Genomic DNA, 17,322 nt, shown 5'->3' on the forward strand with positions numbered 1-17,322 from the left:
TGGTTAGGTCTTACTCGAACACAAAAATAACACATGCTTGCAATGATTTAGGTACAGTTGTGGTCAGAAGTTTACATACACTTGTAAAAAATATAATACAATGGCTCTACTGAGTGTCCCGTTATTTCTAAAACTCTAATTTTTCTCTGATGGAGTGATTGGAACAGATACTTCTTTGTCACAAAAAACATTCATGAAGTTTGGTTCTTTATTATGGGTTAACAGAGAAAAGTGATCACATTTGCTGGGTCACAAATATACATACAGCAGTTCTAATATTTGGTTACATGTCCCTTAGCCATTTTCACTTCAATTAGGAGCTTTTGGTAGCTGTCCACAAGCTTCTGGCAAGCTTCTGGTTGAATCTTTGACCACTCCTCTTGGCAGAATTGGTGAAGTTCAGTTAAATTTGATGGCTTTCTGACATGGACTTGTTTCTTCAGCACTGTCCACATGTTTTCAATGGGGTTTAAGTCAGGACTTTGGGAAGGCCATTCTAAAACCCTTATTCTAGCCTGATTTAGCCATTCCTTTACCACTTTTGATGTGTGTTTGGGGTCATTGTCCTGTTGGAACACCCAACTGCACCCAAGACCCAACCTTCGTGCTGATGATTTTAGGTTATGTTGAAGAATGTGAAGGTAATCCTCCTTCTTCGTTATCCCATTTACTCTCTGTAAAGCACCAGTTCCATTGGCAGCAAAACAGCCCCACAGCATAATATTCCCACCACCATGCTTGACTGTAGGCATGGTGTTCTTGGGGTTAAAGGCCTCACCTTTTCTCCTCCAAACATATTGCTGGGCATTGTGGCCAAAAAGCTCGATTTTTGTTTCGTCTGACCACAGAACTTTCCTCCAGAAGGTCTTACCTTTGTCCATGTGATCAGCAGCAAACTTCAGTCGAGCCTTAAGGTGCCGCTTTTGGAGCAAGGGCTTCCTTCTTGCACGGCAGCCTCTCAGTCCATGGAGATGCAAAACACGTTTGACTGTGGACAATGACACCTGTGTTCCAGCAGCTTCTAATTCTTGGCAGATCTGCTTTTTGGTGATTCTTGGTTCACTCTTTACCCTCCTGACCAATTTTCTCTCAGCAGCAGGTGATAGCTTGCATTTTCTTCCTGATCTTGGCAGTGATGAAACAGTGCCATGCACCTTATACTTACAAACAATTGTTTGCACTGTTGCTCTTGGGACCTGCAGCTGCTTTGAAATGGCCCCAAGTGACTTTCCTGACTTGTTCAAGTCAATAATTCGCTTTTTCAGATCCATGCTGAGCTCCTTTGACTTTCCCATTGTAGCGTTTGTGGGCGTTTGTATCCGATGAGCCCTATTTACCTGGCCTAAGAGAAGTCACCAGCTGTAGTCACTCGTAATCACTCACAAGAAGTTAAGAGGCCATGCTATGAAGCCCAGTTCACTGACACGTTTCTAAGTCACCAAAATTGCTAGTTCATGTTGCTGTATGTATATTTGTGACCCAGCAAATGTGATCACTTTTCTCTGTTAACCCATAATAAAGACATTAAAGAACCAAACTTCATGAATGTTTTTTGTGACAAAGAAGTATCTGTTCCAATCACTCTAGCAGAGAAAAATCAGAGTTTTAGAAATAACGGGACACTCAGTAGAGCCATTATATTGTTTTTTACAAGTGTATGTAAACTTCTGACCACAACTGTATGTACTGCCCCTTATCGCCATGAAAAGTACACATCATCACCTGAATTTTTATGTGTATGTTATGTATAGCAGTCAATGATTGCAATAAATGAACATTTTTCATATGCAGTTCTTAGATGTTCCACTAGATTGAATGATACGTGCAGAATATTTGATAGGGTCATCCAGTCACTTTGTTTTAGGAAAGTTCTTACATACTTTCAAATGGATGCATCAAATGTGATATCTGACTTTATAAGGTTTATCATGACATTAATAGTTAATCTAACACTCTGACAGATATAGGCAAAGTGCATTATATTTATATACGTGTGAAGGTTACTATTGCTTTGTATTCTGAGTTTTGTAAAAATTTGTGAAAAAAGGAGAACACCTGCTTTAAATGACAGGGTTATCATGGGCATTTGAGATTAGTTTTGATGGTTGTCCTCTTATGAGCCTAAAAACGTCACTCTTTTTTGCCATAAGCATAAGAACATCATCTGCAAACTCTAATATAAAAACAATCAAACTAAAGAACAAACCACACACACACATTCTGCATTTCAGATGGTGCTTTTATAGCAATGTGTTGCATTCCCACATTCATAGATGTTATAGATTTGTTAGTCAAAGCATCATTTCCACAAGGTTGGCATCCTCACCTTGGGAAAAAAAAGCAGAGGGATCAAATGCACGAGGTGTTTGTGTGTTTTGAGTGTAGAGAAGTGTGTGTGTGAGTGTATGTGTAAACTTGAGCAGCCACGAACATATAAAAGAACAAACCTCCGAGTTTAGACTTCCAGTAGATGAAAATAAAAGTTTTGTTTGTCTGTTAGCCTACAGGGCTCTCACTCCCCGCAGGGACTGGACCCGGCCTGAGACTGATTGTCTACAACATTCCAAAGAAAAAGGTAGATTTCTTTAAATTCACGTTACACACCTGAAAAGAGGAGGCCGGTTAAAAAAAATCTGAAGAAAAAAAAAAAAAAAGAAAGAAAGAAAAGAAAATACAACATGCATAAAATTCTCCCAGATGAACATTGTCACTCATATTGTCTTGTAATAGCTGCTCCGATGCCTCTTTAAAAACAAACTTCACATGATATACAAAACTGGACAAAATGAGTAAAATGTATAATATATATATCTATTTATATTAAATTTTACAAGGGAGGAAGTGGAACCTTGGTCTCATTTCTAAAAATTTCCAGAAAACGCATTACCAACCAGATTTAAAAAACAAAAACAAGTGAGATGTCAGTAAATATACTAAGCCTTCGTTTAAAACCTACGCCACAAATCCAACCCGTCTCAATAAGGCAGCACTTATAATACTTATCAGCTGATGCTGTGGTGTTTTATGTTTTGAAGACCTGCGTTAGGAATGAGTTGGAGGTAAATAATATATATATAAAAAAAAGACTATGGAGTCTCAGTGGTGCAAAAATACCCAAGCTTCTAACTTGTTCTACTTTGTGAGATTTCAAACATTTTCCAGCATGATCCTGGTGTCAGATACCTCCAGATCCTCTACAAAAGGAAGCAGCAAACCATGGAGGAGAGGAACAGAGACACAACTAACGTGTTGTCATTTACATCAGTGCACATCAGTTTTCTGAAAGAGGTCAAGTCTCAACACAGTCAGACTTCTGACACAAAGCGAGCATCCAGCTGCAGGAAGGAAGTAAACGCCGGTTTTGAGCAGGAATGTTCAGAGTTGAAGGAAGCTTTTTTTAAACGGTACACCTGGAAGCAGACGGCAGCGTAGAGAGGAGGGACGGGACGTCACCTGAAAAATAGCATAGTACTAATACTGAGGACTGGTTGGTGCAAAAGACGGAACAGAAAATGACATCACACTACAAACAGCCAATGACGTGAACTATTTCTAGATGTTTTGATGACGGAAACCCTTTGCAGGACCTGAGCAACTTGTTCTACTTTAAATAAAATCACCACAGCGGTTTATTTGGGACGTTACTCCGAACGCTGATTTGATTGAGACAGTTTCCGGTGGCCTTTTCACTGAGCAGAGACGATGTAAAGTGCAAAATTAGATTGTATTTGCAAATTCCCGGAATAATCTGATTAATCTGTGAGTAAAAAAAAAAAAAATTAAAAAAGGTCCTTAATATAGAAAACCTTTAAAATGCGGGGGGGGGGGGGGGGGGGGGGGGGCGCTTTTGTTTTAAAAAAATGTAAAACCCTGGTTAACAAGGTTAAACAGCAAAGACGCAAACTTTACTGCTAAAAGTATATACAGGAGGCACCTCAAGTTTGGTATAAAGTATTCAGTTAATGGCAAAGTATATTTAACCTTTAAGAATGAGACTGAAAGGTGAGAGGTCATCAGATGTGGACAGGGGGTTTGTGTTAACTAAACCAGTGGATGGCTTAGTGCTGCTCCAGTGTTACGTTTACAGACACTAGGAAATGCTTAAGTAAGGTGCATAGCTAACGGTAGCAATGTTTCTGGTTTTCCTGTTAACACGTGGTAGCACTTCATGTTGCCAAGACCTCAATGGCAACGTCTAAACCGACCAAACTTTGGGACACGACAGGAATTGATGCAGATAGGCCACTTTGAAGGACAACAAATTAAACGGTGGACAGCTTTTAAGACCAACAAACACGAGGCAGGATGAGGACGAACGTGCAGAACGAGGCTACGCAGCGGTGTGTCAGAAAAAAAGAGCCGCTACTTTATGTGTAGTCCAGTGATGAGGTTTGCATATGAAATCCATTTAACATGTTGAAGCTTTGGTCATTTTCTACTGACAAATGCAAAAAAAAAAAAATCTACCTAAAACAGATAAAAGAATTAAATGAATCTACGCAACAACCAGGCAATGCTTCTCCTTAAAACCAAGGCTCCACTCTCCCAGATCTGCTTAAACTTTTGACAACAGAGGAAATTAAATAATATGGCCTTTTACTTTTTTCTTAAATTAACCCATACAAAGAGCCAGTCCACACTGCTTCTCTTTCAGTAAAATCACATTCAGCAGTCGCTAAAAACCATTCTCCGGCATAGTTATCTGAAAACACCCACAGGTACTGTGCAGGGTCTAAAGAGTAAAAGAAGAGAAGAATCGAACAGGACATCTTCGTCTTTTCCATCTTAGAGAACACCAGATATACAGTATTGATCACTTACACACACCACACACACACTCATCGATAGTCATATACAAACATACATCAGAAAAAATAACCAAAAAAAAAAAAAGGTAGAAAAATCAAAATAAAAACATGACGGAGGAGAGTAGTTGTTTTTTTTTTACCACAAACTCAGAGCAAACGGTTTTGATTCTGAAAAAATAAAAAAAAAGGAAACATTCACATTTCTGTTATTTACATCATGTAATCAGCGGTATAAAAGAACCCGGTACCTGTAGTGATGGAGGGATTGTTTTTCCACTTAACGGCTGTTTGCATAAAACGTCTTACATTTGCATCGGGTGTAATCAGCATGTTTTAGTTGCTGCAAGCTGACAGTCGCTGCTAAATGTCTTCGTCTACAGAGAAAACTGCTGCTGTGGGAATGCCTAGTCTATGCAGGGGGTGGGGTGGTCGAGGCTGTGTGTGTGAAATATCTCAGCGGGTCAACTGAAAGCAGAAAACCTTAAATGAATCATTCCTTTCCAAAAACCCCAATGCAAGACCAGTTTTACATCTGCTGAACAATAAAGATAATTTGGTTTGAAATCAAAAGGCTTTTCCCCAGATGTTAAATTTATTTGTTAAAATACAAACAATGAAGAAAATTGTCACCTTCAGACAAAAAGGTCCGAAAGACTCTTCAGTAAACAAATAAAATCCTCAGACGAGTTTCCTCTCCGGAGGACTTGGATGAAACACTTTAATCAAACACAAGGAGCGGATGTGAGAGAGCGTTCTGATTGGCTGTTACGCTCCGGGAACAAACTGTAGTATTTTAGACACTTGATTAAAAAATAAAGTTTAAGTTTAAACAGTAAGAAAAAAATAAAAACACAGATTATTCAAACTTTTCAGCCTTTAAACTCGAAAGATAAGATGCTAAAGACATCACTAATAATACGAGTAGATTTGAACCCTTTCATGATTAAATACATTGAGGAGCATCTGCAACCCTCATATTTGTGGTGTTGGATATGAAAAAAAGCTTCTTTTTGTCATTTAGAAGGTTTCGACAAGTTTTCGGTTTGAATCTAGAATCCCGATGTGCACAGCAGCGTCACAACACACAGCCTCGTCTGGGAGGGAGGATTGGGGTCGGAAGGTGGAATGTTGACCTCACTGACTATCCCTCTTTATCCATTGCATATGGTGAAGAATCTCTTTGAAACTGTGTACAGAAAAGCCTTACTTCACAGAATTAGCATCAGACTTGTTGGTCTAACGTGAGCGATGAGTTGGTAGTTTGAGATTAACAACGCAATGAAATCTCCTTCCATCTGAAAGCGCTCTCTCTCTCTCTCTCTCTGTGACACAATCGCTCACCACCAATCTCTCATGACAGAAAGGAAGAAAATAAAAAGTCACACAGGACTGACCGAATCCGGGAGCGCAGCATTAGTTTCGTTGCGCTGAAGCACAGACGGTGGAATAAAATCATCCGATCGGACTGAATCACTGACGCTCCCTGAAACCATCAGTCCTCAATTTTAAACACATTTTCAGAACATTCAATTATTATTTTAAAACCTTTGGGCGCCGCGTGTCTAAGCTAATTTAAACATTTCAATAGAATATCCAGAGATTCTGTTTGCAATCATTTAAAGAATATTTTGAGGAAATATCTCATAAAATTTTCTGTGCATAAAAAGTGGATTTTTCTCTCCATAAAACTTTGTCAACAAAAGAATAAAAGCTGTGTGATGTCACTCAGAGACAGTGTATGACTGATCAACAGTAGTCAACAGAAAACTGTACATGTGAGCAACCAGTGGAGTGAAGTCATCATTTGGGAGGGGATTAGGATTATGTAATCCTCACAAACAAAATAATAATCCTTAATGGGAACAACACTGTTAGGTCAGGAGGAAATGAATTTACCTTCTCGTTATCCTTTTAGTTTTGATTCAAATTGATGACAGCTTCGAATTAATCATGTTTGTTAGGAAGTTCTAAAACTAACGTCTACTCAAGAGTCGCTAAACGGGAATCAAAAAACCGAGTCGTTTGTTGCGATTAAAAGCACAAAACTGCCCAAAGCCGCAGCAAAGAACACGATTTATAAAGTTTTACACAAACATGTACCGTCTGAAGGCCTTTTCTTAATAGTTTTGTTCAAACAGTACATGGAAAAATATTTCTGAAATGAAAAGAATAAAAGGCTAACTAGCTCCCGCTGACCAGGATGCCAAAAGGGAGCAACTTCTAGATAATTTGCTTTAAAAGAAATCAAATTGCTTCAAATTTTCACATTTTAGAAGCTGGAATAATTTCCTCCCCCGTCGCAACGTGTAATGTGTTATAAGATGCCAAAAATAATCCCAAAGACATGAGCGGACATTTTTAGAACCAGATTTGAACTGAGGAAACAAAAACAAAAGAAAAGATTCAAATCACATTATACATAGTTTTGCTGTTCTGAGTTATCAATTACACTTTTTTTTAAAGGAAAGCAGTTACAAGAGATGAGTTAGCTCACTCCCAAGTCTTTGTCCTTCTGTCTGTACAATACTACCCGCCTGCATGGTGCACCTGGCAAACAACACTGATAGGCTGAGAGAAAGAGTGAAGATACACAGAGATAAGGAGAGGCGGAGCCCGTCGGGACTCCGTTTTCACAGCTGCTGAGGTGAGGGTAAAATGTGACGGACAAACAGTTAAATTATCATAACAGTCTCTTTTATACTTTGACAAAAATAAAACCTCCTCCCGAAAGGGGAAAGACATCTAAGTTCCAAAATGAGCAGCATCCCCTTTGTCTCCCATCCATCCATCCATCCATCCATCCATCCATCCTGGTTGTTGTCAAAGACTGTTCTGAAGATGATGACGACGATGATGATGACGATGATGGTGAGAGCAGAAGATTTTAAACAGTCCAACCAAAACAGAAAAATAAAAACAGAATAGAAAAATATGAAAAAGAAGAAGCAGAGCTTGGGAAAAAAACTCACACTTCCATCAGGCACTGTAGCTGATAGAAACAGTGACAGAACCAGCTGATACTGAGCTTCTATCCCACAATGCCGCAGAGGTCGGAAACCTTAAAACATTCCCACATCGCTGAGAGACAGAAAGAGACGACAAATGAAAAACCAACACAAAAAGCCAGAGGTGCTGCTGCGTGGGACGCTCCCACTCAGACGCTGCGTCTCCCAAGATACTGCTGCTGCAACGGCACGAAAAAACCGTCTGATCAGAGGAAAAATCTTAAAAATAATAATAATAATAATAATAATAAAATACAAGGTCGGCCCTGATTGGACAGTGACAACAACTTGGCAAATCTACAATGACGTTGCAGTTGTTTTCTTGGGTCAGGAAGCAGGAAGTAGGTCACAGAGAAATGAGCAGCAAGACAACACTGCCTTCAATAGGCTGAGGCAGAGAGACAGGTTGTCAGACAGATTAGACAGGCAGGTTTGAACACACTGCTGCTCCTTCTGGTTTTCTCTAATTACTGGGCGCTGAGACAACCGGCCCCGAATCCCCCTGCAAAGAAGTGGTTAGGGCTCCACGGACAGCCACACCTCTCCACGGGCTTACTCTGTGGCCATCCGTCCATCTTTCCATCCATTCGTCCATCCGTCCAAAAGGTGAGACAGAGACAGCAATGGGTCTGGTGCACCAAACCTCCAGGGAGGAGGCGTTTTAGTGAGAGGGGAGCAAGAGAGCTAACGGGCTAGGGGTGTCACTCAGTGAGGAGCTGCTGGAGGAGGCTCTTCTGCTGGGCCTGGTTGCTCTGGGGGCCCTGCGCTCCAGGGCCCTTCTGAGGGGCCGCCGACCCGATGGCGCCCTGGTTCAGGTAGGAGTCGCTGCCAACGAGGTTCACTGTGCATTGGACATCTGCAAACACCTGAACCTGCTGCACCTAAGGAACCACAAAGAACAAACAGTCTGAGTGTCTCATTGTGGACGTCTCTCCAAACTGTGTCCAGAGGTTCTCGATGGAGCTCAGCCTCAATTTAGTTTCTATGAGTGAAAAGTGGAAGAGAGCTTTGGAAGAATGTGAAGACCACATTTTGATCAAGATGAGGAGTAAACTGCAAACAACTTAAAAGAACAGCGAAGACGTTTAAAGAGTGCGATTTTCATCATAAGCCTCAAGCGACCCAGACACGTAAAAGTGTTTGCATCTGCAACTAGTCATAGACCAGCAAAGGTAATTATAAAAACTCCCCATAGTGTCAGTCTGGCAAAAAATAAACATCCCACCACCAACGATGGGCGGAGGGAAACAGCAAAACCGAGACATCGGTCCGAAATGAAGTTCCACTGACCTGCTGGTCGCTGCACACTGAACTCACGTCGCTGAGGTCACTGTTGCTCATTCCGACCGCCTGTCCCATGGGAGGTAAAGAGCTGACACCACCCGAGCCTCCAGCCATGGAGACGGTGATGCTCATGTTGTTGTAGACCCCCTGCTGGCCAAACGGTTGCCCTGCACCCTGCCCCGACTGACCGAACAGGCTGAGGCATAAAACCAACATTCTCAGGCCCTCGACACCCAACTCAACACAGAATGGGCTTTAATCACTAAATTAAACACTCTGAGCTCACCTGCCCATGCCTGTCTGTTGCCAGCTCTTCATGTCTGGTGACTGGTAGCCAGGGGGTGGGGCCTGCTGGAGCAGAGGACTCTGGGAGGTGGAGTTCTGAGGTGATAACAACGGGCTGGTGGGGCTCAACTCAGGAGGAAATGGTGGGTCTTGTTGGACCACAGCTTTGGAGGAAAAAATATATTACTATAAAATAAATGTAGTAATGTTTATTCATCGATCTGGTGTTAGTCTGAACTCACCAGACCCCCCAAACTGCTGAAAGAGGCCCTGCTGCAATGAGGAGTTTACGTTGCTATCGAACTGGCCCTGCAAGCCACCCATCAGCGTCTGGCTGTTCAGAGGAACTCTGATGGACAGCTTGCTGTCCAGAGGCCCCCCCGACACGGGGCTGAAGTGACTAGGTGAGGTAGGGGTGTTTCGCGTCATCGCGTTGTACCCTGGTGGGAAGTTGAACTGCTGCTGGGACGTCGTGGGGGGGACTTTGGGGATCCTCGAAGCTCCAACTGGGCTTACCGTCCCAGCCGCCATGTTCTGTCTCATGAGCATGACCTTCTGCTGGAACAGCTGGCGCTGTCGGTGCTGGATGCTGTAGAGTTCCCTCTGGCGCTGAGCCAGCATCTGAGCATTGAGCGGAGGCTGCTGGGGGGGTGGGAGGAATAAAACATAATTATACAACAAATGAAGGAGAAAGTGAAACTGGCCAAACACTGATCTAACCTCAGGTCTAGGTGTGGGTGTGGCGTATCTAAATCCTTGCATATTTCTGATGTGTTTTCTTGGCTGGATATATTACAGAGACAAACAATAAGCTGAATGACGCTAACATGCACTATAATTGTCACGGGGTTGCTTGCTGCAGCTACACAGTCACCTGATGAGTGAGCCAGCGGTCTTTTTGCCACAGTTGATCCGACTCACCTGTAAGGGCATCTGGGGTTGCTGAACTTCCGGACGAATCCCATTGTTCACCGGTTGGGCTCCTCCTGGAAACGAATTCATGGCCGCCAGCCGGTTCTGGAGCAGAAAACACAACAAAGAAAACAATTACCACAAAAGGATGAGAATGCCAACAAATAAAAAAAAAAAACAGAGGCTACGTTACGGAGGAGTGGACAGAGCAGTCTGACAGGATGTGAAATGTGCTGAACGTCAGGCAGGAGAGAATTTCTCTAAGAGCTTTTTGATCAATATTACTAAATAAGATGATTCATCATGATAAAGTACGATTTAGACCAACGCAGAGAGCAACAATCAATACTCGAGTGCGTCTGCCTTTCACTTGTTATGGGTAAAATGTTGGTGTTTGGTTAACGGTGCCATAATGGTGAGAATAAATTACACTCATGACATCTCTCAGCATTCGCGGCAGCGGGTGTGGACATTAAAAGCTCTGCGTCGATGACAGAAAGTGTTGATTTAAAAGGGTCTCCAGCTCTAACTTTGGTAAAGAACTCAGAACCAATGAGCTGGAAGTCTCCTCACCTGCTGTGGACCCTGCAGCCTCTGCTGCAGCTGCAGACGCAGCTGGTTGGGCGGTAGCCTGACTTGCACGCCCAACCCCGTCCCTGTCGGTCTGGTCATTCCTGGTCTCAACCCAACACCCGCTGTCCCGCCTGGGAACGCCCCCCGAGGGGCTCCAAACCCCTGACCCTGTTGCCCCGCCACGGCCAGCTCTGGAGGAAACTGTGAAGCTGGTGTTAACTGGGAAGTGTAGGTGGGGGCTTTGGAGTCCATGGGAACTGGTGTGGCAGTAGGTTGCTGGGAAAGGAAATTCTGTGGAAAAGGGTCGAAGCAGCCACCCTGCAAGGATGAAAATGAATATTTCAGACACGGGGAGAAAAAAAGGATGGTTAGGAAACTGAACCACAACCAAGAAGTCAAAAATATTTATCTGCTTCATTCAGTACAATTTTTTTAACAGAATTCTGCTCATCTTTTGCTGTAACAAAATGAAAGACTTTCAAACAATGTTGGCAAGACGGCATCATCATCCTTCCATCGTCACGGCGTCCCGATCAGCCACTCGGAGCTGGAGTGAATGATTTTATTCACTAACCTGTACCAGTTTGTCGATCCCTAGGGCCTTGTCCAGTTCGATCAGCTCGCTCTCGTCCGTCCCACTGAGAAAGGAGACGAGCTGCTCTATCAGAGCCTTCTCATCGTTTCGGCCTTCGGGTGTGATCGGGGGTACGAGTTCTTCGTCCAGTGTACAGGGCACACACTGCCTGCTCAGAGAAAGAGAAACCAGTCTATAAGCAACTCCAAACCAGAGGCTCTGACTGATTTTTTTATGCTTACTCTTGAGGTGATGCTAAGGAAGCCTGTAAAGGAGCTACGATTCCATCAAAGGACAAGGATTCGGACAGGGCCAGAGGCTGGAATTGGGAGTCTCCCACATCCATTTTGGTTAGCCCTGGAATAGAATACAACACTGTTTAATTGATAAGATCATCCTTTACCAACTAAAAACTAGAAATGCTTTCTTGATTTAGCTGACAGGTAAAAATATTTGCCATGATTTTACATCGCTCTCTTGTAATGGACACAAACAGAATATCCACAAAATAAATCTAAATTTTAACACTAAATATGGGAATTTTTAGGAAAATGTCCTGTTGTGTCGTTATAGGTACCCATGCTTGGACCAAAAAGGTTGATAACTTCAGCCTCTGGAAAAGAGCTGCTGTCTTTGGAGTTCTGGGAGGGGTCTCCCTGGGCCTGTTGTTGGCTTGGAGTGGCAGGATTGCAGAAATCAAACGTCGACTGCGTCTGGAGGCTGCAGCCGGAAGGTGGACCGCCATCGCTGAGCCCTGCTTCCCACACACAGAGATGTAGAGGTTGATGTAAAATGACCACACACGCAACTAAAATAATAAAAAGGCAGGATCGAACTCCGTACTTGTGCAGAGCGTCTGAATAAACGGACAAAGTACTCGCTAGACCAGAAGTGACCAAACTTTTCATCAAGTTTAAAGTCCTCAACGGCCACAAAAAAAAAAAGATTTTCTTCATTTAAAAAAGCAAAAATCTTTACATCAGCAGCCTGCTGGAGAGGCAAGATTCAGCCATTCTAGAAATACAGGTCCTTCTCAAAAAATTAGCATATTGTGATTAAGTTCATTATTTTCTGTAATGCACTGATAAACATTAGACTTTCATATATATTAGATTCATTACACACAACTGAAGTAGTTCAAGCCTTATATTGTTTCTAATATTGATGATTTTGGCATACAGCTCATGAAAACCCAAAATTCCTATCTCAAAAAATTAGCATACCGTGAAAAGATTCTCTAAATGAGCTATTAACCTAATTATCTGAATCAACTAATTAACTCTAAACACCTGCAAAAGATTCCTGAGGCTTTTAAAAACTCCCAGCCTGGTTCATTACTCAAAACCGCAATCATGGGTAAGACTGCCGACCTGACTGCTGTCCAGAAGGCCATCATTGACACCCTCAAGCAAGAAGGTAAGACACAGAAAGAAATTTCTGAATGAATAGGCCGTTCCCAGAGTGCTGTATCAAGGCACCTCAGTGGGAAGTCTGTGGGAAGGAAAAAGTGTGGCAGAAAATGTTGCACAATGAGAAGAGGTGACCGGACCCTGAGGAAGATTGCGGAGAAGGACCAATTCCAGACCTTGGGGGACCTGCGGAAGCAGTGGACTGAGTCTGGAGTGGAAACATCCAGAGCCACCGTGTACAGGCGTGTGCAGGAAATGGGCCACAGGTGCCGCATTCCCCAGGTCAAGCCACTTTTGAACCAGAAACAGCGGCAGAAGCGCCTGACCTGGGCTACAGAGAAGCAGCACTGGACTGTTGCTCAGTGGTCCAAAGTACTTTTTTCAGATGAAAGCAAATTTTGCATGTCATTTGGAAATCAAGGTGCCAGAGTCTGGAGGAAGACTGGGCAGAGGGAAATGCCAAAATGCCTGAAGTCCAGTGTCAAGTACCCACAGTCAGTGATGGTCTGGGGTGCCATGTCAGCTGCTGGTGTTGGTCCACTGTGTTTTATCAAGGGCAGGGTCAATGCAGCTAGATATCAGGAGATTTTGGAGCACCTCATGCTTCCATCTGCTGAAAAGCTTTATGGAGATGAAGATTTCATTTTTCAGCACGACCTGGCACCTGTTCACAGTGCCAAAACCACAGGTAAATGGTTTACTGACCATGGTATCACTGTGCTCAACTGGCCTGCCAACTCTCCTGACCTGAACCCCGTACAGAATATGTGGGATATTGTGAAGAGAAAGTTGAGAGACGCAAGACCCAACACTCTGGATGAGCTTAAGGCCGCTATGGAAGCATCCTGGGCCTCCATAACACCTCAGCAGTACCACAGGTAGATTGCCTCCATGCCACGCTGCAGTGAAGCAGTCATTTCTGCAAAAGGATTCCCGACCAAGTATTGAGTGCACAACTGAACATAATTATTTGAAGGTTGATTTTTTTGTATTAAAAACACTTTTCTTTTATTGGTTGGATGAAATATGCTAATTTTTTTAGATAGGAATTTTGGGTTTTCATGAGCTGTATGCCAACATCATCAATATTAGAAACAATAAAAGGCTTGTACTACTTCAGTTGTGTGTAATGAATCTAATATATATGAAAGTCTAATGTTTATCAGTACATTAGACAATAATGAACTTTATCACAATATGCAATTTTTTTTTAGAAGGACCTGTGCATGTAAAAGCTGCACAAAATCTTCCTGATTGGCTGCAGCCTGCCGCAACAACTAGGAAATCCCAAAACTATGTATTTGAAACACATTGCATCATATCAAATTAAAACTAATTTTACACTTAAATGGAAAAATACATAAAAATGTGTTTTTGGTAAGTGGTTAATTGAAGGAATAAATTGGTGCAAAAATGCATTCAATTCTGGTCTAAAGCTCACATATTCCCTATAGTGCCCCCAAGTGGCAGAAACATGCTATAACATTTAGATGTTTGTGGAGAACTACAGAAAGATGGCAGTAATTAGCCAGGTCTGGGGTGTAGACTCACCTCGAGAGATCACAGGGTTTGTGTCGTTATGACAGCAGATGTCCTAAAATCGCCCGTCTGTTTTATAACCAATGCTTTTCAAAAACAGTGTTTCTGAAAAATCATCTCTAATGACGCTGCACGCTTCTCATTTACCACATTCGGTGGTTTGTGGGAACAGGTGAAACATTTCATGTCAGCAAAACTTCAAAACAAAGCAATTTTTTTAAGTTCTTTTGATAAGTAGTTATCCTATCATTTTATGCATTTTGGATCAATGATTGGATGTATCGTTACGGCCCTACTAACATTAAAAGAACTGACTGTGACGGCAGCGCTGCGTGACGCTCTGACCTGCTTTAACTACAACTCCTTGAGCTTCTTCGTCTCTTGGTAAGTGGTTCCTCTTGCAGAACCAGTTGCTGGTACCGAGACAGAACCGGTTTTTGGTGCAAGTTTCGGTAAACTCAGCAGCCTGTTCTGAGCAATCTCTGGTTTAGCACTGGAACTGGTTTGGTAGAAAGCCCTCTACAGCATGCTCAAGTCCTGAGAAGCAGATCTCTTCTGACTTTTAGTCTCAGTTTTTCTAACAACTTAACAGCTAAACAAAGACTTTGTGGGTGTTACCTGCTGCAAAAACCCCTTAAAACCAGCCCAAGCACCTGTATGCATAGTTTCATATGTTTAATTAAAACAAAGACCTCCTGGAGATGAAACAGTACCTCTGTTAGGTGCGCCGAGAGGCTCTCTCTTCACATTTACACTGCAGGGTGTGCAGGCCTCGCCGGGCTGGAGAGGAGTTGGTGATTGCAGTTTGAGCCGCGGGGACAGGGAGTGAAGCTGGGGGGACGGGGACTGCAACGGTGGAACGGACTGAGGCTGAGACAGGGGGGAATGGAGCTGAGGCACGGGGGACTGGAGCGGAGCCGGAGGCAGGGTGGTCGGAGACTGGAGTTGGGGGCCTCCTCCGGGATTTACTAACTCCTCGCTTCCCTGTTTGGCCTCGAGCGGGCCTCTGAGGCCAGGAAGAAGCTGGTTGAGAGGGGCTTTATCAACGGGTCCGAGAGATATCTACAGGCAGGAAGCAGAGATAGTGGTGAAATGCTGTAAATAATGTGACGACTTAAAGCATCTGTTAAAGGAGCTGGGGGAAGGGGGACAAACAGTCAGATGTCTGAGAGTTTAAAGGCTGCAGCTGGTAGCTGAATGGAAACAAATCAAAGAAACAAACATTAGTTTAAAGCTGCTGTTGGGTGACTTCTTATGTAGATCTGAGCTGAAAGGCAAAAAACTCAACTTTATTTGAAGATTTCTGGTCCTTTGAAGCTTTTTTAAAACTGAAATGCCAAATTTATTCTCCTAAGATCAGTATATTGGGATTAGGGACCAAAACATGAATCGTGATTTTTTTTAAAGTGGTTTAGTTACTGATTTAAGGAGGGTGCTTGATCTTAGACAAATAATTTTTGCATAAATTAAGTTGAGCTCTACATCTAAAGTATGCAATCTATAATATCTAAAATACTCTTTATGAATATGATGTGATGGGTTCAGATGCAGGTGACTTGGGTCGTACCGTGACGTCTCTGCTGTCTCGGCCGTTGTCTCCGAGAGGACTGGATTTGGGGCTGATGCACGCCGAGCTGCTGGAGACTCCGACTACTTTGGATGCTCCAACAGCTGAACCGGAACAGGGCAGCCCATCCCCGCTGGTTCTCTTCTCCACTTTTACTCTGACCGTCTGTAGGCTCAGGGCTGATGGAGGTGGAAGATCTCCCAGTTCCTGGAAATTTTAATTGAAATGAACAGTTAAACATGGTGCTGATTATGTTCAAAAGTGGGAATTTCACAGGCAGCAGAAATCTGTAAAGTAGGATTATCACGTTTTCATCCGTGTCCAGGAGGAATCGGAGTAACTGGTGGTCCTGTGGCTCTCTGGAGCCGGACTTGTGAGGGGCTGTGCTCAGTGCCGGACTGACAGGCGGCTCCTTCTTAATCTCCACGTCGTTTTTGTTTAATCCAACCTCAGTGGCGGTGGAGGCATCGTTTGGACTACTGTCTTGGAGCAGCCTGTGCAGAATCTTGTGTCGTTCTGTCAGACTGCTGTGGGAGGCGGGACACTGAGGGGCAGGGGAAGGGTTAGGTAGATGAGGTGATGAGGTGCAGTGGACGCTGTTGTTACATTCAGCTCCTGTCCCACTGCAGTCCAGGAGCTGGCTGAGTCTGGGATTCCCCGGCTGAGAGGGAGAAGGAAGTGGGAGTTTAGAAGAGTCCTCATCCCCTTCCTCCGAGGACTTTGCTGACAGAGGCCGAGTGGAGAAGCTGCTGGGTGTACTGGCTTGTCTCTGAAGTCCAGGAGAGGACAGGGGGAAAGACCCGGATGACCCACCAGTTGCACCAGTATTACCATCACCACCAGAATGCTGCCTGTTGAGGCTGCCTCCACTGCTCAGCGCCCCCGCTGGGGACTGGAGGCCTGGTGTGGAGGGAGAGAAGGTGTTTCCAGGTACCCGAGGGCTCCCCCCTAACCCAGGACTAGCCCGCGGCATCCTGGGTGACATAAACGAGGTAGAGGTGGCTGTGTGTGGACTGCTGAGAGGAGAAGGGCTGTTGACCTGCTGGGGACAGTTCGTCCGACTGGGCGTCAGGTAGCCTGTTGGTGTGGTTGGGCTGTGTCCGAGGGGGGAGGTGTTACCGTTGTTGGTGTGGAAACTGGAGGTTGCAAGGGGGACAGCGCCTTGGTTCGAGTTGCTGCCGGGAGGAAGCAAAGGAGATCGAAGGGTCACTGGATCGGGGGTGGCTGGAAGGCTGGGGTTAGTGTTTTCCTGAGAGCTAGCAGTGTTGTGTTCCCTGGGAGGAAAAACAACAACAAATATCTTTAGAAAACAACACGTCACTGTCTCATTCATAAGCATCATAAGGGATGAAAACATCTTCTATTT

The 17,322-nt window shown here is 43.7% G+C and overlaps 1 protein-coding gene across 3 annotated transcripts in view; it reads right to left on the minus strand.

Moving 5' to 3' along the window:
- Positions 1 to 2,218: 2,218 nt before the first annotated feature.
- ncoa1 (nuclear receptor coactivator 1) overlaps positions 2,219 to 17,322 on the minus strand; it is a 57,453-nt gene continuing 42,349 nt past the window's right edge. For 2 of the 3 annotated variants that reach the window (XM_015947559.3, XM_070543876.1), the window contains exons 11-22: positions 16,264 to 17,230; positions 15,957 to 16,163; positions 15,103 to 15,451; positions 12,019 to 12,195; positions 11,684 to 11,798; positions 11,442 to 11,610; positions 10,868 to 11,185; positions 10,304 to 10,399; positions 9,625 to 10,024; positions 9,384 to 9,546; positions 9,104 to 9,293; positions 2,219 to 8,694 (exon numbers count right to left, since the gene is read on the minus strand). In XM_015947559.3, coding sequence (XP_015803045.3) covers positions 8,515 to 8,694; positions 9,104 to 9,293; positions 9,384 to 9,546; positions 9,625 to 10,024; positions 10,304 to 10,399; positions 10,868 to 11,185; positions 11,442 to 11,610; positions 11,684 to 11,798; positions 12,019 to 12,195; positions 15,103 to 15,451; positions 15,957 to 16,163; positions 16,264 to 17,230 — 3,331 coding nt within the window. In that variant the 3' untranslated portion in view covers positions 2,219 to 8,514. The remainder of the gene's footprint in view (positions 8,695 to 9,103; positions 9,294 to 9,383; positions 9,547 to 9,624; positions 10,025 to 10,303; positions 10,400 to 10,867; positions 11,186 to 11,441; positions 11,611 to 11,683; positions 11,799 to 12,018; positions 12,196 to 15,102; positions 15,452 to 15,956; positions 16,164 to 16,263; positions 17,231 to 17,322) is intronic. The other variant, XM_015947560.3, reaches the window with a different exon arrangement.

Source organism: Nothobranchius furzeri, chromosome 2, assembly GCF_043380555.1.
Source record: "Nothobranchius furzeri strain GRZ-AD chromosome 2, NfurGRZ-RIMD1, whole genome shotgun sequence".
Lineage (NCBI taxonomy): Eukaryota > Metazoa > Chordata > Actinopteri > Cyprinodontiformes > Nothobranchiidae > Nothobranchius > Nothobranchius furzeri.